General features: G+C 43.9%; 1 protein-coding gene across 4 annotated transcripts; it reads right to left on the bottom strand.

The window, feature by feature from the left end:
• Window positions 1-281: 281 nt before the first annotated feature.
• On the bottom strand, window positions 282-26,341 carry MEAF6 (MYST/Esa1 associated factor 6). 4 transcript variants are annotated; one of them, XM_070368402.1, is made up of 8 exons: window positions 26,184-26,341; window positions 24,883-24,998; window positions 21,342-21,429; window positions 21,110-21,155; window positions 7,159-7,351; window positions 3,285-3,314; window positions 2,465-2,498; window positions 1,660-1,888 (listed from the first exon to the last, which is right to left on the bottom strand). In XM_070368402.1, exons 1-8 carry the CDS (start codon window positions 26,271-26,273, stop codon window positions 1,880-1,882), a joined length of 606 nt encoding a protein of 201 aa, XP_070224503.1. In that variant the 5' UTR covers window positions 26,274-26,341; the 3' UTR covers window positions 1,660-1,879. The 4 variants fall into 4 exon arrangements, with proteins under 4 accessions (XP_070224506.1, XP_070224503.1, XP_070224504.1 ...); XM_070368405.1 differs by lacking the exons at window positions 1,660-1,888; window positions 2,465-2,498; window positions 3,285-3,314 and adding exons at window positions 282-1,587; window positions 4,241-4,243; XM_070368403.1 differs by lacking the exon at window positions 3,285-3,314.
• Window positions 26,342-26,872: the final 531 nt, after the last annotated feature.

Raw genomic sequence — 26,872 nt, 5'->3', positions numbered from 1 at the left:
AGCAAATGTAAAGTTATGAAGAGTCAAAACTATCTTCAGGCTTGCTGCGTGCTGTCCTCCGGGTTAAGGAAACCACAGAGATCCCATCTTTTCCTCCTAGGAAAGGAGAAACGGGAGAAAAAAAAAAAGGATACAGAAAGTTTCTGGTTTCCATTGTCTTTAGCTTAGTGGGGTTTATCTGTGTCTTTTGGAAAATCTATACATAAGAAACTATTTCCTAAAAAAATCCCTGAAGTTCTACTACCAAAGACATAAGCAAAGACATCTAAATAGCCACAGAGTCAAAAAAGGAAAGTTTATTTGAGAACAAGAGTGAAAGCTTCCGCACACATTTGACAAGGTAGATGTGTCTTGATAATAGCCGCCATCCACATTTTAACTCTACCAATATTACCACAAATGGGACATATTTTTTCTAACAAAGATTTAGACGTATGTAAAGGGCTATGACTAAATAGAGTCAAAGGAAAGTTGAGGCCCCACAGCTTATCCCTTAGACATAGGACTTAAATCAAACAATCCAGTCTCCTAATGCAGTGGCTCTCAACTTGACTTCTTATCAGAATGCCAGGGACTCTTGAAAAGAATATCTCCACTATTAGACTATACCCAAGCAAGAGTCTTTACGGGGCGGGTAGGACCCAGGCATTAGCGTTTTTTTAAGCATGCCAGGTGATTCCAACGTGTAGCCAAGGTGGGCGGCCGCTGCTCCAGAGGCAGGTAGCAGCCATCAGCAGGTTCCTCGGCCCATCCACTCCGTTAGGGAGGGGCATCTGCTGGTGTTGTGGCCTCTCCACAAACCTGTCATTTACTCTGCTCTTGAACTCCAGGCATTACCAGTTTTGGGTACAATTTGGAGCCCTTCCATTTGCCTTAGTGATTTTTACAGCAATATTTAACCAGGCAAATATCATCAAAGAGAGAAAAGTTGGAAAGAGAAATTTCCATAAGGCATGATATGAATAAATAAGTGAAAAAACAAAAAACAATCTCAGGTTTAAAAGTAAAGCATGACACAAAATTCTGTAAAGCAATTATCCTTCAATTAAAATTTTTTTTAAAAAAGTAAAGCATGAGAAGTCAAAGCCTGTGAAATTTTATTTATACAAAAGAATAAAAATATTTTAAAAGGGTTGATTTAAACTTATGTTTTTCAGTTTTTCTTGTTCCTTGAACATGAAACTGCTTTCAACTCAGAAAGATTTAAGGTAGGTAATTATTAAATAAACACTCTTTACCTTCCCTCGGCAGAAAAACAAAAAGCCAAGCCCCATTCTATTTATGGTAAACCAGATTATATTCAGTTAAGAATATTGGCAACTGCACAAAACAGATTATCAGATATGTCAGCAGGAAGGTATGAGCTGTACAATGGCATTACAAAAAGTCCCCAAATAAGATGGTAAAAACAATAATAGAAAAATGGTAAAACACAAACAAAATAAGAAAACGTCAGATATTTACAGCCTCCCTCTGAAATGTGACCTGTGTTCTACATTCAGCATAAAACAAACCCAGAGAACATTTCTCCATGCGCATGACGGATGAAGCTGGTGCCAGCCAGTTCGGGGCTGGGGGGAGACATTCCTTCCGAGAAGGGAGGAATGAACAGTTAGCAACTTGGGAGTATAACTGTGTCGTGTGGTTTCCTGCAGTTCTGTTACTAAAAATGACACAAAGTAAATGACCCAATGCGGTCTTATGGAAATGACTTGTTTGTCACCACATTTCAGAACAAACAACTCAGAGTCACAGGCACTGGGGCCTGGGAAAGCAGAGGTGGATGGCCACGCACGCAGGTGAAGGACGCTCATCTTCGTGAGGTCGGAGGAGGGAAGCAGGGCTCTACAGCCTGGAAGCATCTGCACTAATGAGTCTTCTAATAGTCCTGAAGAGAGAAAAGCGAAAGTCCCAATTTACCCTCAGCAGAACATTGATAAATTCTCAACAACCCTGCCAGGAGACTGTTCTGTAATCAAGATTCTGTTTCAAATGCAATGGACATTTCACATCTGAAAGTGGCCTGTCTTCTGAGTCCCACAAAGGGACAGAAGTATCAACTCTTCCTTATCAGACCTGAGAACTCACCAGTCAGAGGCATGGCGGGGGGTGGGGTGGATGAGGATATGAGAAAGAGTAGTATGAACAGTTGATTATTTAATCAAATGTAGTTTTTCTTCACTTAAAAATATGTGACCCCGCGAGGCGAGGGAGCCAGAGGGGAGGAGGGGTGGCGGGAGGGCGCTCGCCCGAGGGAAAAAAAAAAAAAAAAAGTGACCCTTTCTCTCTCCAAAACATAACAGAAGAACATCAATCTAAAAGTTGAACTGTGTCCAGATGGACACCCCAGACTTTAAAACAAGAACTGTGACCCCAGATTAGGAACATTCAAGAAGGCAAATACATCTTTCTAACCATTTTCAAAATTTACCAGCCTCTATGAAATGGTCTGGCTGATACTTACAGCTCGTGGTTTTTTGTTTAACTTCAGATCAATCCTGTGATGGGAAAGATAAAAGAGATATTTGCATTTTAATTTACAGAAAAAGGGTCCAAGAACCAGCTACTGCATAGGGCACAAGCTATAACAAAGACTATTTGGTTAAGTAAAACCCACATTCTTCATTAGACTAAGTCACATTTAGTTGTTTACCCAGATATTACTGAGCAAGTATTGATTAAAAACATGAGCAGATACTCTTGCCACAAGGTAAACTTAGATGACTCAAAAAGAAACAGACAACAGCCGTTATGAAAGCCATACAATTTTTAGAAATTATTCCAAAATGACACGTTAAAGGGCTTGGATTAAGAGGACATGCTCTACGTTAATATACTAGTTCTGCAACTACATCGCTGTCTGAGACACAGAGTAATTAAGAACAGAAAAGAGACTAGGAGTTTGTATTTCTGGATGTGAAACACAAAAGAAATTAAACACATTTCAATTTTTAAATCTTCCCACAGCAAAATATCAAGATCTTAAACTATTAACCTCCTTATGAAGCAAAGCCGGGACATCAATTTAAATATGATTAAAGTAAAGGTTATCTTATTTTTCAAGAAATCGAAATGCATAAAAGTGAAGTTTACTTAACTTTGCTTAACTTATTAAAAAATGTTACCTCCATCACGTTTTTGTTTTTAAAAAAACTTCCCAGCCTAACCTAATATACATACCTATAATTAAACAGATAAACTAGGGGTTAGAAAGGTCTCAAAAAGGCATACTGGTCTCTACACACTAGACACACAGCACAAAGACTAGTTCAAATCAAACTTACTCAAAGTCATAATCAAACATGCCAGACGGGCTGAGGGCAGCATTTGAAAGGAAGAAAGCAATAGACGTTAATAAATGTACTAACTGAATAAATTAGTTGATTAGCCACCCTAGCAAGTTTGTAGAAATAATATCAGTTTTAAGAATCTTAAGCCACAAAGTTTAAAACATCAAAGCACCAAAGATTCTGGGGTTGGGAGACTCCCTTCCTTCAGTGGATTTCATATCAGAAGAAAAGACTATAATAAGAAAAGTTATTTCATTAGAAAACTATAGATACCTACAGGCCTTCTATTAGCTGCTAGATTGAGAGTTAGAAATTTTTAAATATTTAATTGTAATGAAAAATAAACAGGGGATTAGAAGAAACAGAGAAAGAAGGGTTTAGTCACATAATGAAAGGTGCTTTGAAGACAGTACCAACAACTCAGTATAATGTACTTTCGCTAAAATGAAAGATTAAAACATCATAAATTTCTGGAGATAAAAAACATTTTGTAATTTCTAACTCAGGTTTTATATTTGTGTCCAAACACAGTATTACTTTTCCCAGCATTCATGCTAGAAGCCAAGGGTCGAATCAGAGTCTTATTCCGTAAATCATAGAGCCACATTACCCTGCCCCTGAAACGGTGGAAGGCAAGTGAACTGTTTACATCAGCACTACTATTACGGAACACCAAAGTCTGCAGGGAAGCCGCCATCTACAAGCACCCAGGCCACAGGAGTCTAGCTGGGAGAAGCCCAGAGGAGCCACTCTGGGCCATCTCTGCTACAGGACCATGGGCTGGGGCAGACCTCCAAAGAAGACATTAATCAGGGGCACGACACCCGTCCTTAGCTGGCTCCAGAACCTTGCAGGCTGTAGACAGATGGTAAAGCAATATGCAAAACGGCTGTTATTTCCTCCTAGCTAATGTTTGCAGGAACAAAGCTAGAATAAAGCTTAACTTCAACATCCTTTATGCAACAGTTTCACTTAAGACATTTGGGAAAAGTATACAGTAAGTGTACACACCAGGAACTGTCAGAAATTTAACTTTCAGTCTAACTTTGATCAGAAACTAAAGAAGTAGACTGTACCTACTTAATGAAAACTTCATAAACTACTAGAATTCTAGAGCTTGGTACAGTAGTAAAAACCTGTCAGAGCAGCTAGAGGTTGTAATTTCAACTTTCTTCTTTAAACACACTAGGATTTACTGTTCCGATATCATGTAAAGCATAAGAATTTAGAATCCTGTGATCAATTTATGAATGCTAAAGATTATTCGATAGATTTTCATATTCTTGAAAAGGTCAAATAAAAGTTATTTCTTTTGCTAAGGTACCTATTTATTTCCACTTTGTTTACTCATCACTAAATAAAGCCTTGCACATGGCGGGTATTCATACCTTTATTGAAGTAATTTACCATCGACTTTTATCGGACAATATGGAGCGTGGAACACTGGAGGAGAAACAATACTGCACTGGGAGCAGAATCACAAACGTGTAGACAAAGTGCTCCCCACCCCCACCCCCATCTGTGGGACCAGCGAAGACACTGGTCAGGGGTGAGGGGGTTGGGCCAGACACAATTCCACACTAAAGATGGCAGGAATCTGAGAAGGTGTGCTAAACGTGTTTTCTCCAGAAAGAAGGGAAATCAATTCCATTCTCTTCCCTTGGGGCAGGTGAGTCGTCCCTAAGGCCCACAGAGAAATCCAGCCAGATACTAAACCAGGGGGATGACAAAAGGATTCTGCTTTCGAAACAAAAAGCCCCACTGTGAAGGCAATAACTACCACCGAAGATCTTTTTAAATCCTAGTATTTTTCTGGAAGGAGTTAGCTCCTAAGGCCAGGAGAAGAAAGGCAGGAAAAGCTATTCCTATGGAAATCTACTAGCAATCCACAAGGAGAAAGTTAAGTTCGATGTCTAATTCCTTTTTATCAGCTGTTTGTATCATTAAGGAAAATAAGGTATAACCTGAAATACACAACAGCTATAGAGAGTCTTATTATATACCAGGAATGGAAAAAGAAATGTCCCAGAAACTTTCAAGGAATTTATCCCCTCCTCTAGATACTCTGAAATAGGAAAATAAATTGTTACATTTAAAATGACACTGAAGTAAACTTAACGAAAGCAACACAGAGCATAACCTTTTTATCTTGACAATTAAAAAAAAAAATACTTTAAAGAGTATGGCTCTCTGCTATTCATGATAAACTGGCATCGGTCCTGTCATAGTAATCAAATAACCTGTAGCCTTACTTAAGAAAAAAAAGGGGGAGACAACACGATGCAATTTTTGCTCTCTCTTACTATGCTTACAAGATTGGCCTGGTGATGTTTGGTTTGCATAAAAATGTTCAGTTGCAGTCCTCAGTCACTATCTGGATATACTCCTGCATCTAAAACCACACCAATGACAAGAAAGACTCTTCAAAGAATTAAAGCCTCAGCTGATGCCAAGGAGGCTTAAACCTGGTAAGAGTTAATTCTATATCATCCCTGCTTGCCACATCCATTGAGCTAACGACTGTAATGCCCTGGGTGCGTGAGGGCATGTTCTACAGGAGAGCTCAGACCAGAGGCAAGCTGAAAGGCAGGGGACCCCACCCATTCCTTGCACATCCCCTCGCATCTCCTCAGCATGCAGGCTCCTAAGAGGAGCAGGACAAAAGCCAGCCTGTTGGATGTCTGGTTTTCATACCTCCCAGAAGAAGGTTTGAGGCCAGGACAAGATTCCTTCCTGGAAAAACTAAGAATTTCCCTCTCTGACTGCAACTGGACGGCTTCAGATTACCTGAGCTAAGAGACCCCGGCACTACCATACAACCCCAAGCAGAGTGAACGCTGAAATCCTCTCTGGGTAACACCTGACCTCTCTGTCCACTGGTGTGATTCCTAGCTCATTAGGCACTACAAAAAAGCACGGTGAACAAACATTATCTAGGAAGGCGCTCTTGTAAATTACAGCCTTTATATTGTTCTCTGGCACTCAAATCAGCAATTTGTGAAGATAAGCAATCACAAACCTTGTATTTAAAAAGTAAAAAGGCACATCAGCTCATTCTCTCCATCCTCCAGGGAATAAGGGTAGGCAGGATCAGGACTAGGAGGCAAAAGACTTAGCTCATCCTGCAGCTCCCCACAGGCTTCCCAGGTGGCGGCAGCGGTAAAGAACCCGTCTACCGATGCAGGAGACACAAGAGACACAGGTTCAATCCCTGGGCCAGGAAGACGCCCTGGAGGAGGGCATGGCAACCCACTCCAGTATTCTTGCCTAGAGAATTCCACGGACAGAGGAGCCTGGGGGGCTGCAGTCCACAGGGTCCCAAAGAGTTGGACACGACTGAAGTGACTGAGCACGCGTGCACACAGCTTGCCACAAGCGAGTGGCACTTTGCCAGTACACAGATTCCGCTTCTAGTTCCCTTTACCTCCTCTGAAAGGATTTCAAATTCATCTGACTAAACAAAAGTTTTATGGTCTGGAAGATCCCCTAGAGAAGGGAATGGCAACCCACTCCAGTATTCTTGCCTGGAGAATTCCATGGACAGAGCAGCCTGGCAGGCTACAGTCCATGGAGTTGCAAAGAGTCAGATACAACTGAGCGACTTTCACTTTTCACACTAGAAGCAGTAAGCAGGATGTCTCCCTTCACAGTTACTCTAACGCCCACCAACTCCTTCCTTAGAGAAAAATTAGCCTGCTTCATTAAGACCAAATGAGTTTCTTCCCATCAGCAACAGAAAGACCACACCAATCCTGAAGAACGTTTATTCCAGTAAAGACCCTTCACGGCAATGGTCAGTGGAAGCTCTAAGTGGCTGGGGACAGGGCAGAAGTGCAGGGGTTGGGGAAGGGTGGTCCCTGCCACTGACCTGTGCCGGTTTTTATTCTTTCGCTTTTTATGGCTGCTGTGATGACTCCCTGTGGAGGTGGAAGAAGCAGCCTTCTGTGGTTTCACTCCCTGCACAGATCCATCCAGATCCTCAGGGTCCTCCTGGTTGGGCTCGTTTTCCTGATTGTGGAAGTCTGGAGAAGTGTCACTTTCCGTCCCACTTCCTGGCTCCCCTGGAGGGAAGAAACACAAGGCCCCCAAAGCATCATCAGTACTGATGGACTGATGGACAGGCAGTTTGTCCATCAGTCCAGAAAAGAATTTTCGAGCACTAAAATATATAGTACTACCCTCAAGGACCATATATTCCAACTGACAGGAAGATCAGTTCAGTTCAGTTCAGTTCAGTCACTCAGTTGTGTCCAACTCTTTGCGACCCCATGAATCGCAGCACGCCAGGCCACCCTGTCCATCACAAACTCCCGGAGTTCATCCAAACTCACGTCCATCGAGTCGGTGATGCCATCCAGCCATCTCATCCTCTTTTGGGCCCCTTCTCCTCCTGCCCCCAATCCCTCCCAGCTTCAGTCTTTTCTAATGAGTCAACTCTTCACATGAGGTGGCAAAAGATACATACAGTCAAAGCATCAAAGTTACCAGAGTGCTGAAAAACTTGTAATCTGAAACAGTGTAACCAGAGGCAGCAGATTTAAGGACAGCTGAGAGACTGTACCACACAAGATAACCTCGCTACATAGCAGTTACTGAAACACAGAATACACTAATGGGAGTAATAATTACACAAGAAGCATTATCAAAAACAGTATATAAGTCTTCAGGAGGTGAGAGATGACCTTGGGAAAAGATCCTACAGCTGGCCCTGGTTCCTTGCCAAACTACACAGGAATCTTGACTTTCCATGAAGAAAAAGGGTCAAGGAGGAGAAGAGCTCCACCACTGAAGTTACTCTGAGACGCCTTAAGAATATTATTTTAAAAGTGGTAATAATACCTTTCAGTTGATACATATTCCCAATTTTAAAATATCCCTCAGATACATTAAATAAGCAAATCAAGAACAATTTGTATAAATACATGTTTTTAAGAAAAACTACACATACTTTGGTAAAGGTACACTTTTTCTTCCTGAAAGGAACTCCTTGAAACTTAATATAAAAGGACAGAGGAGGAGAAGACTATCACTTCACTGAACTGAGGAAGAATCCCAAATATGTGTACATTACCTGTTTTTAAAAATTTGCAAAAGGAGTTAGGTGAACAGCAGAACGAAGGATTAGCTTTCTTCTTGTTACGTCTTTGTAATATAAACTTCTAGGAAGAGATTTCAAATTGAGTAGCACAAGGATATTAGAGCTAAAACAAAGCGGTAGTCCCCAAAAAGCAGAAGGGAGAAATCGAAGCAGATCTCAGCAGTGACGAATCCCTGCCTTTGAACACTTTATGGAAACAGAAGAGGGAGCTCTAACACCATTAAGCTAGAAAAAGTATACTAACCAATCCTGTCCTGAAATCAAAGTGGAATTTATAAAAAATCAGCACAAGAACTTCAAAACTTACTACACAAAGCTACAGTAACCAAGACTGTGTGGTATTGGCCTAAGACCAGACAAACAGGTCAAGAGAACAGAATTCAGAGTCCAGATATAAATCCTTACATTTGTGGTCAACTGATTTTCAACAAATGACAAGACAATTCAATGAAAAAAGAACAGTCTTTTTGACAAATGGTGTTGAGATAACTGGATATCCACACAAAAAAGAATGATGTTGGAACAGTATCTCACACCATATATAAAAATTAACTCAGACTGGACCAGAGACTCAAATGTAGAAGCTGTAAAACTCTTAGAACTCACTGGATTAGGCAATGGTTCTTAGATAAGACCACAAAACCAAGCATAACAAAAGAAAAAATAAGGAAAGTGAACTATATCATTTATATACAACTCTTGAACTGAAAATCACACCCCAAAAGTAAAAACACAGCCCACAGCAGTGGGGCAGGGGCAAAGTGGGCACACGGGGCCAAGCACACGGTCACACGTGGAAACGAAACTGGTAGTGAGCACGCTGCAGTGCACACACACGTCAGAATATGGTGTGTTCATACCACACTTATAAACCAGTGCCACCTAAACACACACACACACAACCCACAGAACAGGAGAAAATGTATTTGCAAATCATATATCTGATAAAGACTTGTATCTAGAATATATATTAAAGAATTCTTAGAACTCAGGAAGACAAACAAAATTTAAAACATCAGCAATGGATTTGGATAGTTCTCAAAAGAAGATATACAAATGGCCAAGGTGCACAGGAAAGGACGCTCAACATCATCAGTCATTAGGGAAATGCAAAACTAAACTACAAGGAGGTAACCCTTCCGAACACTAGGGTGGCTATAGCAGAAAACAGTAACAGGTGCTGGTGAGCATGTGGAGAAACTGGAACCTTCCAATGGGGCTGATGGGAATGTAAACTTGCACCCTCACCTTGGAAAACACCTCAAAAGGTTAAACACTGAGTTAACAAACCACCAGCAACTTTACACCTGAGAACATATTCAACAGAGATGGTAACACGTTCACACAAAACTGGTCATAAATGTTCACAGAAGCACGATTCACCGTGGGCGTCCCTGATGGCTCAGTGGGTAAAGAACCCACATGCAGTGCAGGAGACACAGGAGACATGGGTTCAATCCCTGGGTTGGGAAGATCCTCTGGAGAAGGAAATGGCAACCCACTCCAGTATTCTTGCCTAGGAAATTCCATGGACAGAGGAGCCTGGTGGGCTACAGTCAGTGGGATGATGGACAAGACCGAGCAACTAAGCATGCAAAAGTCCGTCAACTGATAAATGCATAAATAAATAAAAATGGTATATCCATACATTTCCAGCAAATTTGGAAAACTCAGCAGTGGTCACAGGACTGGAAAAGGTCAGTGAAGAAGTTCCTCTTCACTTTCTGCCATAAGCGTGGTGTCATCTGCATATCTTGATGAAAGTGAAAGTGGAGAGTGAAAAAGTTGGCTTAAAGCTCAACATTCAGAAAATGAAGACCATGGCATCCGGTCCCACCACTTCATGGGAAATAGATGGGGAAACAGTGGAAACAGTGTCAGACTTATTTTTCTGGGCTCCAAAATCACTACAGATGGTGACTGCAGCCATGAAATTAAAAGACGCTTACTCCGTGGAAGGAAAGTTATGACCAACCTAGACAGCATATTCAAAAGCAGAGACATTACTTTGCCAACAAAGGTTCGTCTAGTCAAGGCTATGGTTTTTCCTGTGGTCATGTATGGATGTGAGAGTTGGACTGTGAAGAAGGCCAAGCGCCGAAGAATTGATGCTTTTGAACTGTGGTGTTGGAGAAGACTCTTGAGAGTCCCTTGGACTGCAAGGAGATCCAACCAGTCCATTCTGAAGGAGATCAGCCCTGGGATTTCTTTGGAAGGAATGATGCTAAAGCTGAAACTCCAGTACTTTGGCCACCTCATGCAAAGAGTTGACTCATTGGAAAAGACTCTGATGCTGGGAGGGATTGGGGGTAAGAGGAGAAGGGGACGACAGAGGATGAGATGGCTGGATGGCATCACTGACTCGATGGCCGTGAGTCTGAGTGAACTCTGGGAGTTGGTGATGGACAGGGAGGCCTGGCGTGCTGCAATTCATGGGGTCGCAAAGAGTCGGACACAACTGAGCGACTGATCTGATCTGATCTGATATCCATACAATGGAATACAGGCATACCTTGTGGATTTGGTTCCAGACCACCACAACAGAGCAAGCATCAAAATAATGAGAGTTACACAAATTTCTTGGTTTCCCAGTACATATAAGTTATATTTATACTATACTGTAGTCTATTAAGTGTGCAACAGCATTATGTCTAAAGAAATGTACATGTCTTAATTTAAAAATTAGTCCAGTTCAGTGGCTCAGTCGTGTCCAACTCTTTGCAACCCCATGAACTGCAGCATGCCAGGCTTCCCTGTCCATCACCAACTCCCAGAGCTTGCTCAAACTCATGTCCATCGAGGTGGTGATGCCATCCAACCATCTCATCCTCTGTGGTCCCCTTCTCCTCCCGCCTTCAATCTTTCCCAGCATCAGGGTCTTTTCCAATGAGTCAGTTCTTCACATCAGGTGGCCAAAGTATTGGAGCTTCAGCTTCAGCATCAGTCCTTCCAATAAATATTCAGGACTGATTTCCTTTAGGATTGACTGGCTGGATCTCCTTGCAGTTCATGGGACTCTCAAGAGTCTTCTCCAACAGCACAGTCAAAAGCATCAATTCTTCGTTGCTCAGCTTTCTCTATAGTCCAGCCCTCACTATATAGTCCAACTCCACACATGACCACTGGAAGAACCACAGCCTTGACTAGACGGACCTCTGTTGGCAAAGTAGTGTCCCTGCTTTTGAATACGCTGTCTAGGTTGGTCATACCTTTTCTTCCAAGGAGCAAGCGTCTTTTAATTTCATGGCTGCAGTCACCATCTGTAGGGATTTTGGAGCCCAGAAAACTAGTCTGTCACTGTTTCCCCATCTATTTGCCATGAAGTGATGGGACCAGATGCCATGATCTTAGTTTTCTGAATGTTGAGCTTTAAGCCAACTTTTTCACTCTCCTCTTTCACTTTCAACAAGAGGCTCTTTAGTTCTTCTTCGCTTTCTGCCGTAAGGGTGGTGTCATTTGTGTATCTGAGGTTATTGATATTTCTCCCAGCAATCCTGATTCCAGCTTGTGCTTCATCCAGCCCAGCATTTCTCATGATGTACTCTGCATATAAGTTAAATAAGCAGGGTGACAGTACACAGCCTTGACATACTCCTTTCCTGATTTGGAACCAGTCTGTTTTTCCATGTCCAGTTCTAGCTGTTGCTTCCTGACCTGCATAAAGATTTCTCAGGAGGCAGGTCAGGTGGTCTGTTATTTCCAACTCTTGAAGAATTTTCCACAGTTTGCTGTGATCCACACAGTCCAAGGCTTTGGCGTAGTCAATAAAGCAAAAGTAGATGTTTTTCTGGAACTCTCTTGCTTTTTCCATGATCCAGCGGATGTTGCCAATTTGATATTTTACTACTAAACAATGTTAAACCATCATCTGACCACACAGGGTGGCCACAAATGTTCAACGTGTAAAAAGTGCAGTATCTGCAAAGTGCAATAAAACAAAGTATGCCTGTACTATTCAGCATTAAAGAGATGCAGGACTTCTCTGGTTGATTAAGAATCCACCTGCCAATGCAGGGGGGCACAGGTTGGACCCCTGGTCCGGGAAGATTCCACATGCCATAGGACAACTAAGCCCATGCCGGTACCAAACTACTGAACCCGAGAATCTAGAGCCAGCGTTCCGCAACAAGAGAAGACACCCCAGTGAGAAACCTGTGCACAGCAATGAAGAGTAGCCCCTGCTTACTGCAACTAGAGGAAGCGCGTGCAAACAACAAAGACCCAATGCAGCCCAAACTAAACAAATAAACAAATGCAGTACGAGCAAAGTTATGACCAACCTAGACAGCATACTGAAAAGCAGAGACATTACTTTGCCAACAAAGGTCCATCTAATCAAGGCTATGGTTTTTCCTGTGGTCATATATGGATGTGAGAGTTGGACTGTGAAGAAAGCTGAACGCTGAAGAATTGATGCTTTTGAACTGTGGTGTTGGAGAAGACTGTTGAGAGTCCCTTGGACTGCAAGGAGATCCAACCAGTCTAGTCTAAAGCATATCAGTCCTGGGTGTTCATTGGAAGGACTGATGCTGAAGCTGAAACTCCAATACTTTGGCCACCTCATGCGAAGAGTTGACTCACTGGAAAAGACCCTGATGCTTGGAGGGATTGGGAGCAGGAGGAGAAGGGGATGACAGAGGATGAGATGGCTGGATGGCATCACCGACTCGATGGACATGAGTTTGAGTGAACTCTGGGAGTTGGTGATGGACAGGGAGGCCTGGCATGCTGTGATTCATGAGTCGCAAAGAGTCAGACACGACTGAGCGACTGGACTGAACTGAACTGAATACATGCTGTGTTTAGGGGTTTTAAAGTGTAATTACAGTAGAAACGGTCTACCGTTTATATAAGTACCATATGATCCAGTAATCCTACGTATGAGTATTTATCCAAAAGAACTGAATCAGGATCTTGAAGAGGTATCTGTGCTCCCGTGTTCACTGCGGTTCAGTTCAGTCACTCAGTTGTGTCCGACTCTTTGCGACACCATGGACTGCAGCACACCAGGCTTCCCTGTCTATCACCAACTCCTGGAGCTTGCTCATACTCATGTCCATCGAGTCCATGATGCCATCCAACCATCTCTTCCTCTGTTGTCCCCTTCTTCTCCCACCTTCAATCTTTCCCAGCATCAGGGTCTTTTCCAATGAGTCAGTTCTTCACATCAGGTAGAAAAAGTATTGGAGTTTCAGCTTCAGCATCAGTCCTTCCAATGAATATTCAGGACTGATTTCCTTTAGGATTGACTGGTTGGATCTCCTTGCAGTCCAAGCGACTCTCAAGAGTCTTCTCCAACACCACCGTTTAAAAGCATCAATTCTTTGGTGCTCAGCTTTCTTCATAGTCCAACTCTCACATCCATACATGACTAGTGGAAAAACGATAGGCCTTTGTTGGCAAAGTAATATCTTTGCTTTTTAATATGCCATCTAGGTTGGTCATAGCTTTTCTTCCAAGGAGCAAGTGTCTTTTAATTTCATGGCTGTAGTCACTATCTGCAGTGATTTTGGAGCCCCCAAAAATAAAGTCTGTCACTGTTTCCATTGTTTCCCCATCTATTTGCCATAAAGTAATGGAACCAGGTGCCATGATCTTAGTTTTCTGAATGTTGAGTTTTACAGCTTTTTCACTCTCATTGTGTTCACTGCAGCATCATTCAATAGCCCAGACGTGGATACAACTTAAATGTCCATCAACAGATGACTGGGTAAAGTCATAACAATGGAATACAGTATTCAGCCTTAAAAAGAAGGAATCCTGTCATATGCCACAACATGGATGAACCTGGAGGAATCACGCTAAATGAAATAAGCCAGTCACAGGAAAGCGAATACTGCATGATTCACTTTTATGAGGAATCCAAAACAGTCAAACCCACAGAGGCAGAGAGCAGAACGGTGGGCACTGGTGGCTGGGGGAGGCGGTGAGTGGGGTGTCCTTCTTTGATGAGAGATCGGCAGTGCGACCCTGCACAGTTAACGACACCACGCTGTGCACTTAAAACATCTGTGGATCTTATGTTTAGTGTTCTCACCACAATTTAAAAATGATCATTAGGAGATACATGGTGAAGGGTACACAAGAAACAGGCGTAGATTTCTGAGACTTTCAGCATGATACAGGGGGTGGAGCTGAGGGCAGGCAGGGCGTGGATGAGACAGGACGAGCTGTGGTGTGATGGTCGGGAGGCAGTGTGACAGGTACACAGGCATTCATTATTTTGTCTCTATTTGTGTAGATTGAAAATTTACTCTAATAAAGAGTAATAATAAAATGATCTTTTTCTCTTTTATTTTATCCCAGTGATTTCTCCCAAGGTATGCCTTTAAGAATGGGAATGACAAGATTCTTTTTGGTAAGTCCAGGGTTGTTTCCCAACACCAACAACCAATTCTTTGATTCCCTAGATACCAACAATTCAACTTAATTCTGACCCTAACTACTGAAGTCAGGGCAGACCCGACAGTTTAAGGGCTCAGTCCCATAAGAGTGCTCCCTACTTTGGACACAAGTCCTGGGCCTCCCATTCCTCCAACAGACCAGCTATAAATCCGAGGTCGATGATTCACTAGAATAGCTCGCAAAACTCAGGAACACTACTTCCTGTCACTGGTTAATTATAAAGGATACAAGTCAGAAACAGGCCAAAGGACGACGCACACAGGACCAGGCATGGGAAGGGGCGCAGAGTTCCTTGCCTTGTCTGGGTTGGGAACCTGTCCAGTGTCGCATCGTGTTCACCAACGGTAACTCCATTGTTTAGGGGTTTTCACAAAGGTTTCACTATGCACGGTCAGTCGCTCAGCCATGTCCAATTCTTTGTGACCCCATAGACTGCAGCCCATCAGCCTCCTCTGTTCATGGGATTTTCTAGGCTAGAATACTGGAGTGGGTTGCCATTTCCTTTTCCATTCACTATGCAGGTATGATTAATTAACTCAATCTCCAATCTCAAACTCAGCCCTCCCTGGAGGTTTCAGGGATAAGGTTCAAAGTTCCAAGCTTCTGATCAAGGATTGGTCTTTCAGGGAATCAGCCCCATCTGAAGCTCTCTGACTGCTCTTTTGCATACTAGTCATTCTTTATATTCTGGAGCATCCAAGAGTTTTAGGAGCTCGGTGCCAGGAAAGGGGACAAAGACCACATACACCTTGCCCCTTATGCCACGGACAGTAACTGTACTATATTTATGAATATCACTCTGACACAGTAATGCCACTTCTGGGATACTATCATACAGAAATTAAAACTGCATTATAAAAAAGTATATGGGTACAAGGATGTTTACTGTGACACCATTCACAGTGGGGAAAACAGAGATGATGGGAATATTCATCAACAGAGGAGGCACAACCAGACTAGCAGGTATTTTTCAGCTTTTTAAAAGAATGCAAGATGCTAGGACCTCCCTGGTGGTCCAGTGGTTAAGACTCCATGCTTACACTGCAGAGGGCATGGGTTCCATCTCTGGTTGGGGAAGTTCCACATGTCGAGCAGTACAGCCAAAAAAAAAGAAATCTTATGGGACTTCCCTAGATCCCACATGCCACATGGCATGGCCAAAAAAAAAAAAAAAAAGACAAAGAATATAAGACACGAACAATAGCTGACATGACGGCCCTTACTGTAAGCCAGGTACTGTTGCACACACTTTAAATATATTAATACACGGAACCCTCACAAAAGCTCTATGGTTACGACGTCCATTTTACAGAGAAAGGAATGGAAGGCTGGAGAGGTTAAGGAACCTGCCTAGAGTCACACAGCTCAGAAGCTGTAGAGCTGGGATTCAAACCAGATGGCTTGAGTCCAAATCACACTCTTTAATCACAACTCAACACTGTTCTCAGTGTGTGTATTGAACTGGCAGGGCCATGTGTGACAAAACAGTAAAAAGCAGACAGTATGCACCGATCCACTATCTCTATTAACAACAACAAAAAAAAACCTCCAGCTCTGTGTGTGTGTGATTATGTCCAGAAATATATGTTAGATTAAAACCAAGCTGTTAATGCTGGCTACCTCAGGAAATAAATAACCTTTTTCACATTCACCTCTGAACAGCCTGACTTATAATGAGAACGTGTTATTTTTCCAGCTCAGTTGCATCTGACTCTTTGCGACCCCACTGTAACCCGCCAGACTCCTCTGTCCACAGAATTCTCCAGGCAAGAATACTGGAGTGGGTGGCCATTCCCTTCTCCAGGGGATCTTCCCGACCCAGGGATCAAACCCAGGTCTTGTGCTTTGTAGGCAGATTCCTTACCGTCTGAGCCACCAGGGAGGTCCAAAAAAAAAATCTAATGAAATATAAAAAGATGAGTGTAAGATGGAGAAGTGTGGTCAGGACAGTCTTTCTCTCCATTACCCAATTCTATTTATCCAAGTAAAAATTTATCATCTCCCGGGACTTCCCTGGAGGTCTAGTGGTTAAGAATCCACACTTGTCTATGCAGTGGGTCGACTAAGCCAGCACGCCGCAACTAGAAAAGCCCGCACACCACAACTACTGAGCCCACGCCCTCGAGAGCCCGAGTGCCAGAACGAGAGAAGCCCACTCTCCAAAGCGAGAGACAGCCTGTGCACCACAGCAAAGACCCAGCGCAGCCACAAGTAGGAACAGCAAAACCATCATCACAGAACACGCACGTGGTGGAGGGCTGGCTGCGGAGACGACAGGCTGACAGGCCATGCGGTCGCAGAAACACTTTGGATCCAGTGCCCTGCGATAACCTAGAGGGGAGGGATGGGGAGGGAGCTGAGTGGGAGAGGATGTGGTGCACCTATGGCTGATGCACGGTGATGTATGGCAGAAACCATCGCAACACTGTAAAATAATTATCCTCCAATTAAAAATAAAATTTAAAAAAAAAAAGAAAACTTGGGATCCCAGTATGAAAGAAGGGATATGGGATTAGTGGAGGAGGGGCTGGGCACAGGGGAGAGAAAGTTTAACTAAAAAGGTGGGAGACAAGTAAGAAAAAGGCAAATTAGATATGGCAAATTTTATCTATGTTGCAGTTCTATTCAAATGCATTCGGGAGCAAAATCAACTGCTGACTCATTTGGGAGTATAGCATAGTATAGCAGTTGCTATGGGAGTTCTGAGTCAATGGATGCATGAGTTGGTCATATTCTATAAAGCCGGTACACATGTACCCCCACACACGTGCAAACACATACAGAGCTGCCTTCATCAAATCAAAGCCCTAAGAACTGAGAACCCAGGCACTAAGTGATGTTCTAAATGGTTGATATGGATACTAAGTATTATGGGAGTCAGAGGAAGAAAGAGTGGATTATTCTGGAAAAGCTTCACTGCAGGCGTGGAATTGACACTGGATCTTGATAGAATTGAGAGGCCAAAATAACTACGAAACAGAGCACAAGCCAAAGCACAGAGGTGAGAAGACACAAGGTGTACTCGAAACAAATAAATCAAACACCACCTCTTAAACCGAGAGCCTGGGAAGTGACGAGAGAAGTCATAACTATCAGACTGGGAGATCTAATCTAAGGGGACGATACAAGCTGATGTTAAGAGAACTGATTTGTTGCTTAACCTTTCTGAACCTGTTTTCTCATCTGTAAAACAGGAATTCTATCTCTCATGCGTAGAGTATCTCTTATGATTAAGATATTGAGCTAGACACTGGGGGCTACAGCCATGTTCCCTACTTTCAAGGAACTGATAATCTATGCGTATCCTCAAGGAGTAGCTTTAGATTAAATGAGATAATGCAAAGTAAAGTGTTTCGTTTCCTTCGTCAACACAAGTAAGTGTTCAAATCTCAACATGTTTGAGATCTACAAACACACAAGTCAAACTCCAAACAATCAGTCAAGGTTATGTGCAGTAAAAGAGCTGCTAGAAGGAGATAAGAGAGGAAGTCATCCTGAATTTTACAACAGGGAAGTAACACCAAACAACTAATATGCACTGCATTCTCTGTGCCAACCTATGTCTTAGGATTTTTAGGCTAGAAGCAGTTTATAAGAGGGACGGGAGCTAGGGAAACCAGATTAATCACGGTTCCACCCTTATGGCAGAAAGTGAAGAGGAACTCAAAAGCCTCTTGATGAAAGTGAAAGTGGAGAGTGAAAAAGTTGGCTTAAAGCTCAACATTCAGAAAATGAAGATCATGGCATCCGGTCCCACCACTTCATGGAAAATAGATGGGGAAACAGTGGAAACAGTGTCAGACTTTATTTTTCTGGGCTCCAAAATCACTACAGATGGTGACTGCAGCCATGAAATTAAAAGACGCTTACTCCTTGGAAGGAAAAGTTATGACCAACCTAGATAGCATATTCAAAAGCAGAGACGTTACTCTGCCAACAAAGGTTCGTCTAGTCAAGGCTATGGTTTTTCCTGTGGTCATGTATGGATGTGAGAGTTGGACTGTGAAGAAGGCCAAGCGCCGAAGAATTGATGCTTTTGAACTGTGGTGTTGGAGAAGACTCTTGAGAGTCCCTTGGACTGCAAGGAGATCCAACCAGTCCATTCTGAAGGAGATCAGCCCTGGGATTTCTTTGGAAGGAATGATGCTAAAGCTGAAACTCCAGTACTTTGGCCACCTCATGCGAAGAGTTGACTCATTGGAAAAGACTCTGATGCTGGGAGGGATTGGGGGCAGGAGGAGAAGGGGACGACAGAGGATGAGATGGCTGGATGGCATCACTGACTCGATGGCCGTGAGTCTGAGTGAACTCCGGGAGTTGGTGATGGACAGGGAGGCCTGGCGTGCTGCAATTCATGGGGTCGCAAAGAATCGGACACGACTGAGCGACTGATCTGATCTGATCTGAAAGTACAAAATGAGACCACAAAGTAATAATCGTTTTCTTCCTCAGCTCATGGAAGCAGAAGGCAAGGGACAGCAAGAGAACTGGGTTACAATATCTCAGGGCACAACAGTAAGGCGTCAGTCGACTAATGCTGCCACCATGAAAAGACACACGCGTTTGCCTCTCACTGACATAAAACTGAGCAACTCATTCTTAGAGCAAGTAACATCAGACTTTAAGTTTAATAAACCTACAAATGAGACACTCTACTTAACGGACTAGCTACTGAACAGTCTGAGGCAGTGGCTTCAGAACAACGTGAAACGTTAAAAGGCAGAAAGGAAGACATGGAGAACAGTGCTCAAGCATCACTTACCTGCGCAATGACGTGGATGCCGGAGGGGTTTGCTGTGATGAAAGCTTCAGAGAAGCCCAGGAAAACAGACAAGGGAGACTGCTGATCCTTTTACAGGAGAACTAGATAAAATCTGCCTATTTTGTTTTTCATTATTGTTTTACTTTATTCTTTTAACAAAAATATACAATGCTTCACTAATTAGGACACAATTCCCCTTTGGGACTATGCTAATCCATTCTCTTCCTAGTGCAGGTACATAAGAAGCCAAAGGAAACAAAAGCAATGCATGCTTGAGGAAAAATTTCAAAACAGTTTAAAAACAAATGCCCAAAATATAAAACTCCAAAATCCTTGAGATATGAAGACATAAAAGTACAAATTCTAAGAGAAAAGGTTGTTTCCTCCATTGACCAAAGATCAAGAACACAGGAGTCATTCCACAGAATCTGTTATACAAAAATTTGGGGACAAGGGAGAGATTTTATACCATGGAAAAAAAGACTGAAAGGCAAAGCAAACCATTCTGACAGTCATAGTAAAGGGAAAAGAAAAAAAAGGACTTAGTCCAACTGATGACGTTGGTAGAAAGGAGTCAAAGCCACATACCAAGTTTTGAAGGCGGGAGAACAGAATACTCTAACAAAATAATTGGGCAGACACACTTTGAAGAAAACGGCACAGCTCAGTTTTAGACAAAATGAATCTGACTGTGTGGAAATATCTAGAAGACATTTTCTAGAATTTTCTAGAAATGCATGACTAAAGCTCAGGGAAATGAGTTAGGGACGAGGCTAAAAACTCAGAAATCTGTATACAGAAATAATAACAGAAGTCACTGAGTAGTTCTAATTCCCAAACTACCAAAATCCATTTTCCTCAAACCACTGCCCTAATGCAAACAAAACAACTGGATCCCACAACAAGACATGCCATGGCAAAGTACCCAGCCCCAGTACAGAAAGCAGGGTGAGTTTCAGAGTGACCTGACCCACAGGGAGAGCATCCAGTCCAGCTACCTAGAGTCTGGTGCAGAAAGGCAAACCTGCAGCTCCTAGTCTCATTACGAGAAATTAGAAAGGAGTCAGACTGTATGGCTTAAGTACACAGAACGATACGTTTCTCTACAAAGTAAATACAATCTGCTCTCCATTTTAAATTTAAGAACACACAGGTACATTCCTGTCATAGTATCAGAATTTCCTAAGAATGATTAAATTGGGTACATGGGGGTTTATTAGATATGTCTGAAATGTTGGATGATAAAAGGGTTATTTGTAACTAAGAAAAAAAATTTCCTAAAACTTAACAGGAGTGAAAACACATTTCTGTGTCTTTGAGCAGCTAAAGTCAATCTTCATGTGACTGAAAAGGCAGGAAGGATACGGTAGTTTCTTCCACCAGAGAAAGACATGATTAAGGATATCCAAAAGGGCTCCTAACTTCCAGAAAGAGGCAAGAGAAAGACATGCAGTCTTCAGATACACAGTTGGACAGAAGTTAAATATAGGAGTGATGGAGGCTCAAATATAAATTGATGAAAAAGTAAAAAAATAAATAAATAAATAAACTTACTCTTTTCAATGAGCTGGTCCTGAACTCCTGCCAAAGCACTCACTGCCTAAAAGAAAAAACTACCAGTTACCAAAAAAATTATTACAGGTCTCAGGAGAGCACTCACAGACAGAAAGGAAAGAGACACCCTACTCACAGACAGACGGGAAAGGGAAAACTCACAGAAATTTAACTGAGGGCTCCCTTAACAATGGGCCACAGAAAGATCCTCCCCCTACCCCACCTCACTTACAGCTGCTGAAGTAACTGAGGATTTACTGAAGAGCCGCTCTGCTTCCTTAAACTTCCGGTTCCTTCTATCGTTTTTGCTATTGGAGTTTCTAAAACACACACAAGAAACTCATTGTAAGCACCAAGCTACTCCTATGGCTCAAGCTGAGGACGCCCCAGGACAAACACAAGGAAGTCTTTTTTTGTTTTAATTATGGAGTTCATTACGGAAACACCTCCACACCACTTGGATTGACCAAAATGACATTCATGCTGAATGCCTACATACATAGCAGTGTTTTCCAATGTATGATATGTGATCCACTGTGACACATGGGATTACTTTAGCTTTAGGTTCAGAGTCATTTTCATGTATTTAATATGTATTTATTTTAATGCCTATTATTAAAAACATCTAGCACAGACTAGTGCTATGAAGTATCTCTGTTTAATAACCTGAATTTAAAAAATTTAAGGAAAGAACCAGGGGTCCTCAGAGAAATGACTGATGCCAGGCCTGGGACAAGAAGAGTACAAAGGGACAGCAAACAACCAAGTGCTCAGAACGCAGGGTCATGTCAAAGCAATCAGCTGGGGGGCTCCCTCCGGCCACTTCTGGGACAATTTAAGCTTTCCTGGTGGCTCGGCTGGTAAAGAATCTACCTGCAATGTGGGAGACCGAGGTTCGATCCCTGGGTCGGGAAGATCCCCTGGAGAAGGGAATGGCCACCCACTCTAGCACTGCTGCCTGGAGAATCCCATGGACAGAGGCGCCTGGCAGGCGACAGTCCATAGAGTCGCAGAGTTGAACACCACTGAGTGACTAACAAGCATCAAAAACAACGATGATGGGTGTGCTGGGGTGTGAAAAGTCAGTGGGTTGTAAATTCATGATTTATGTACTTCTTTGTATAGATTTCAATAAATGAATTTATACTAAATAACAAAATAAACCTCTGGCGTAAAAAAGTGACAGTTACTAGACCCCAATACACTGGGGGTTTTTTGGGTTTTGTTTTGTTTTTAAATCCATGCATCTACAAGGATTCTAAAGAGAGAGAGACAGAATGAAAGGGAAAGAAGATAAAAAGGGACAACTCTTCTTTCGGAATGCTAGCAACAAATGTAAAAGGAACAGTAAAATTAGAATCATCATTTTGCAACCTCCATTATAATAACTGGTTAGATAAGAATCAACAATGGACATTAAAACCAGTGACAAAAATCGGGGGAGTAGCATATTCACACTTCTAAAAAAGTACAACCTCTGAAATTGTTAATTATGAAGAGAAAAAAATTACTTTTGCAATTGTGAAATTAAAGAATCAAACTTAGCAGCACCAACAATGGGGCAATCTGTTGTTTTGAGCTGTCTGATAACACAAAGGTAAGCAAGGACTCCCCTGGTGGTCCAGTGGTTAAAACTCCACGCTTCCACTGCAGGGGCACAGGTTCGATCCCTGGTCAGGGAACTAAGATCCGACATATGCCATGGGGCAGTCAAAAAAAGAAAAAACAACTTGGAGGTAAACAAGAGGTACACAATCAGTAATGCAACACTTTTGCCAAAAATATTTAAAGGATCCCTCATGAAGGCACAACAAGAAAAACCTAGAATTTGTACATTCTACAAGATAATGTCATAAACAAGCTCACCAATGAAAATGTTGCTGCTGATGCTGTTAAGTCGCTTCAGTCGTGTCCGACTCTGTGCGACCCCACAGATGGCAGCCCACCAGGCTCCCCCATCCCTGGGATTCTCCAGGCAAGAACACTGGAGTGGGTTGCCATTTCCTTCTCCAATGCATGAAAGTGAAAAGTGAAAGTGAAGTCGCTCAGTCGTGTCTGACCCTCAGCGACCCCATGGACTGCAGCCCACCAGGCTCCTCCATCCACGGGATTTTCCAGGCACAAGTACTGGAGTGGGGTGCCATCGCCTTCTCCGTGAAAAGGTTGGGAAGATCTTAAATTAAGAGACTAAAGACACATAACAGCCAAATGCAATGCACAAGCACCACCTGGTTGAAAACAAGCTAGCAGTGCATTTTGGGGGCCATTAGGGGAAGTACGAGTAAAGACTGTATATTAGATAATACTATTAACATAGCGCTAATTTTCTAGGCCTAATTGTGGTTAAGAAAGATGTTCTTATTCTTAGGAGGTATCTGCTGACACAATTAGGGACAAAGTGTCCAAGATCGGCTTTTAACTTTTGAATGGTTTAGCAAAAAGTATATATACACCTATGTGGAAGAAAGGGGAGATACAACTACAGAGGGGTGGCGCGAGGGAGATCTTTGTGGTGACAGAACAGTTCTGTATCTTGACTGCAGTGGTGGTTACAGGAAGCTACCCACGTGATAAAACGACAGAACTAAACATACACATTGTACCAATGTCAGTTTCCTGGCTTTACCATCGTACTATATGGTTACAGAAAACCCAACCACTGGGGAAAACTGAGTGAAGGCTATATGGAACCTCTGTGTATTGTTTTTTGCCTATGTATCTATAATTGTTTCAAAAAAAAATTTTTTTTTTAAATTTTAAGTATAGATATGGGGATGTATGGGCTTCCCTTTTGGCTCAGATGGTAAAGAATCTGCCTGCAATTCAGGAGACCCGGGTTTGATCCCTGGGTCAGGAAGATCCCCTGGAGAAGGTAATGACTACCTACTCTAGTATTCTTGCCTGAAGAATCCCGTGGACAGAGGAGTCTGGCAGGCTATATAGTCCATGGGGTCACAAAGAGTTGGACACCACTGAGCGACTAACAGGCATGCCTGCATAGAGGTGTGTGCTTATAAATTACAGAAAGAGGAGAGAAAGCAAATGTGGCAGCAAGCTAACAACTGGTGATCGGTGAAGGGTATCAAGAGATCATGAACTAGTCTTTCAATTTTTCTCTAAATTTGAAAATTTTCAAAAAAAATTAGAACATTTTTAAGAATAACATTACTAAATAAACCATGGCACAGTTGGCATATAGGTAGGGCAAATCCTGTGAAGGTGGAACTCTTGACTGATTAAAATATACAAAATAGCAAGAGGCATGCTGGTATATAAAATATTATATGCTGTATTCCATTTAAGCCTCACACAACCCTGTACCATCGGCCAGACTTCCCCTACTGTGTAGGATTTGTCCAGGGTTACTCAGTGAGGCAGGGGCTGAACCAGAGACCAAGCTCAAATGCAGACCTCTGTCCCCCCCCCACCTTACTACTGCTTCCCTCCAAAGCTACTACCAAGGACATCATAGTCCCAATCACAAATATAGTTGTTGTTGTTGTTTAGTCGCAAGTCGTGTCAGATACTTTGAGACCCCATGGACTGCAGCCCACCAGGCTCCTCTGTCCATGGGATCTTCCAGGTAAGAATACTAGAGTGGGTTGGCATTTCCTTCTGCAGGGAATCCTCCTGCAGGGAATCCTCCTGACCCAGGGAAGAAACCCACATCTCCTGCACTGGCAGGCAGGGTCTTTACCATTGAGCCACCAGGGAAGCCCCATATGCAAACATTACTAGGGCACAAAGCAACACTACAGGCCTCTGTCACTCACTTTTGGTTGGTCAGATACCGATCCCAGCCACGAATAATGTTGCCATACATCTGCGTGTCTTCCAGGTAGCTTCCTTCAAAAGCATAGATCTGTCTCTCCAAGTTTGCCAGTGTTTCCTGGGGTGAAAGACAAGGAAGCAGTTGATGCCTTTTACATGCAAGCATTAAGTCGGACCAACCTGACATCCTGGTAACAGGCTTAGAAATTCAAGTTAAACGACACCGCGTCAGCCTTCTGGAGAGAGGGATGACATGGGCAGGGGCAGGCTGTTTCAGACAAGACGGTCTAGACCTGTCTTGCTGGGTGCCTTTAAGAATAAAATGAAATAGACTCTGTCCCCAGAAAAATGTACACCCAGGCAAAAGTCTGCATATACTCAGAGGCTTCGTGGAAACCCAGCTGTCAAGAAACTCCGCGGAGAAAGAAGGTAAGCAGTCGCCACTCCCACGCACAGAAGATACCGCTACGGGAGAGGGAAGGGTGAGCAGCCTTCCAGCTTCCCCTCCCTGTAAGCTCCGAAAGGCTGCCTGCGCTGGGCTGCCGGTTGCTATGGAAACCTGGAAGGGCAGCTTCAGGTAAGATGCGCCTCCCGGTGCTCAAGCCAAAAACGCAAGGGGAGGGAGGGCTTAGCCACCAGAAAGCAAGGGGCCCCAGGCGCGTGTCACAATTCCTAATTTCCTAGACTGAGTCTGCTCTCCCTCACCTGTCATCTAAGAAGTCCCCGAATACATCCCACGCCTGCCCATCAAAAGCCCCATCCAACTGATCTACTCCTATTCCCCGCAAAGACATTAACGCCCCTCCATCCTCGAAAGGTCAGAATGGATGTGTGGGTCTCCCCTCCCACATCCGTCTCCTACCCAACCTCCCCAGAGCCCACAGCCAAGCCCGAGCCGATCTCCTCCACCCTGCCGGCACGCTTGCTGCCCAATCGCTCCAAGAGCCCGGAGCCGCCCGCCCTCATCCAGCCCGCAGAGCTCGCGGACCCTCGCCGCCGCAGGGCTCCCACACGGAAGCCCCCACCCGCGGCGCCACCCTCCCTCCACGCCTCCGCCGGCCTAGCCTCCCTCCCCCTCCCCCGCTCCGCGCCCCGCCCCCGGCTCCCGGCTCCAGATCCGCCCGACCGGGAAGCCGAGGCGCCGGCGGGCCGCGCAACGCGCAGCCGTCCTCAGGCCGGCGGACTCCCAGCCGCCGCGCTGCGCCCGGGGAGTAACGAACGGCCCGAAGCGGCTGGGCCCGGACCCGGAGACGGGGGCAAGAGCGGGGGCCCCCACCCCGGCACCCCCTGTGCCGGCCCTCACCGCCAGCTCCTGCTTCCGCTTCACAAGCTCCGCCAGCTCCCGCCGGGTGTCGGGGATCTGTGGCGGCGCCGCCTTGTTGTGCATCGCCATGTTGGGCTGAGGCGGTCGGCGGCGGCAGCAGCGCTAGGCTGGGGGCGGTCCCTTCGCGCCACCGCCCGCCAGGGGGCGCCCGCCGCCACACTGCGCCTGCGCGCGCGGCTTCCGGAGGCGCGCTGGGCAACCCCTAGAGCTCCCGCCAGTGGGCTCAGCGCGCCCCTGCCAGCAGGACCCGAGGGCTGGCCTCTGCCCTAGGTGCCGGCCGCATTTCTGCACTGCAGATTCACCGTGTCCAAAATAAGACTTCTCAGAAGTCTTATCAGTGAATGACTTTTAGTGTCCGCGGAATTACTCGAGTCAGAAACCTTTGTACCGGCCTCACCCTTCTTCACCCCCTTAATCCGATCCAAAACCAAGTCCTGTGGACTTGACTCAAGCAGAGCTCGAAAATCTGTTTTCTTTTGTCTGCCACCTCCCTCATTCATCCAGGCTCTCATTTTTGGAGACATTCCAACAGCCTCCTGTTTCTATCCTTAGCTCCATTTAATCCATTATCCAAGGTGGTGCCAGGATGATTTGTTTTTAGAAAACAAATGTGTCACCTTCTGGGTAAAAACCTTTCAGTGGCTCCCTATTGCCCTTTAGACAGACAA

This window comes from Bos mutus, chromosome 3 (assembly GCF_027580195.1).
Source record: "Bos mutus isolate GX-2022 chromosome 3, NWIPB_WYAK_1.1, whole genome shotgun sequence".
In the NCBI taxonomy this organism is placed as follows: domain Eukaryota; kingdom Metazoa; phylum Chordata; class Mammalia; order Artiodactyla; family Bovidae; genus Bos; species Bos mutus.
The sequence above is the reverse complement of the archived record's forward strand: the minus strand, read 5'-3'. Positions and strand labels throughout refer to the sequence as shown.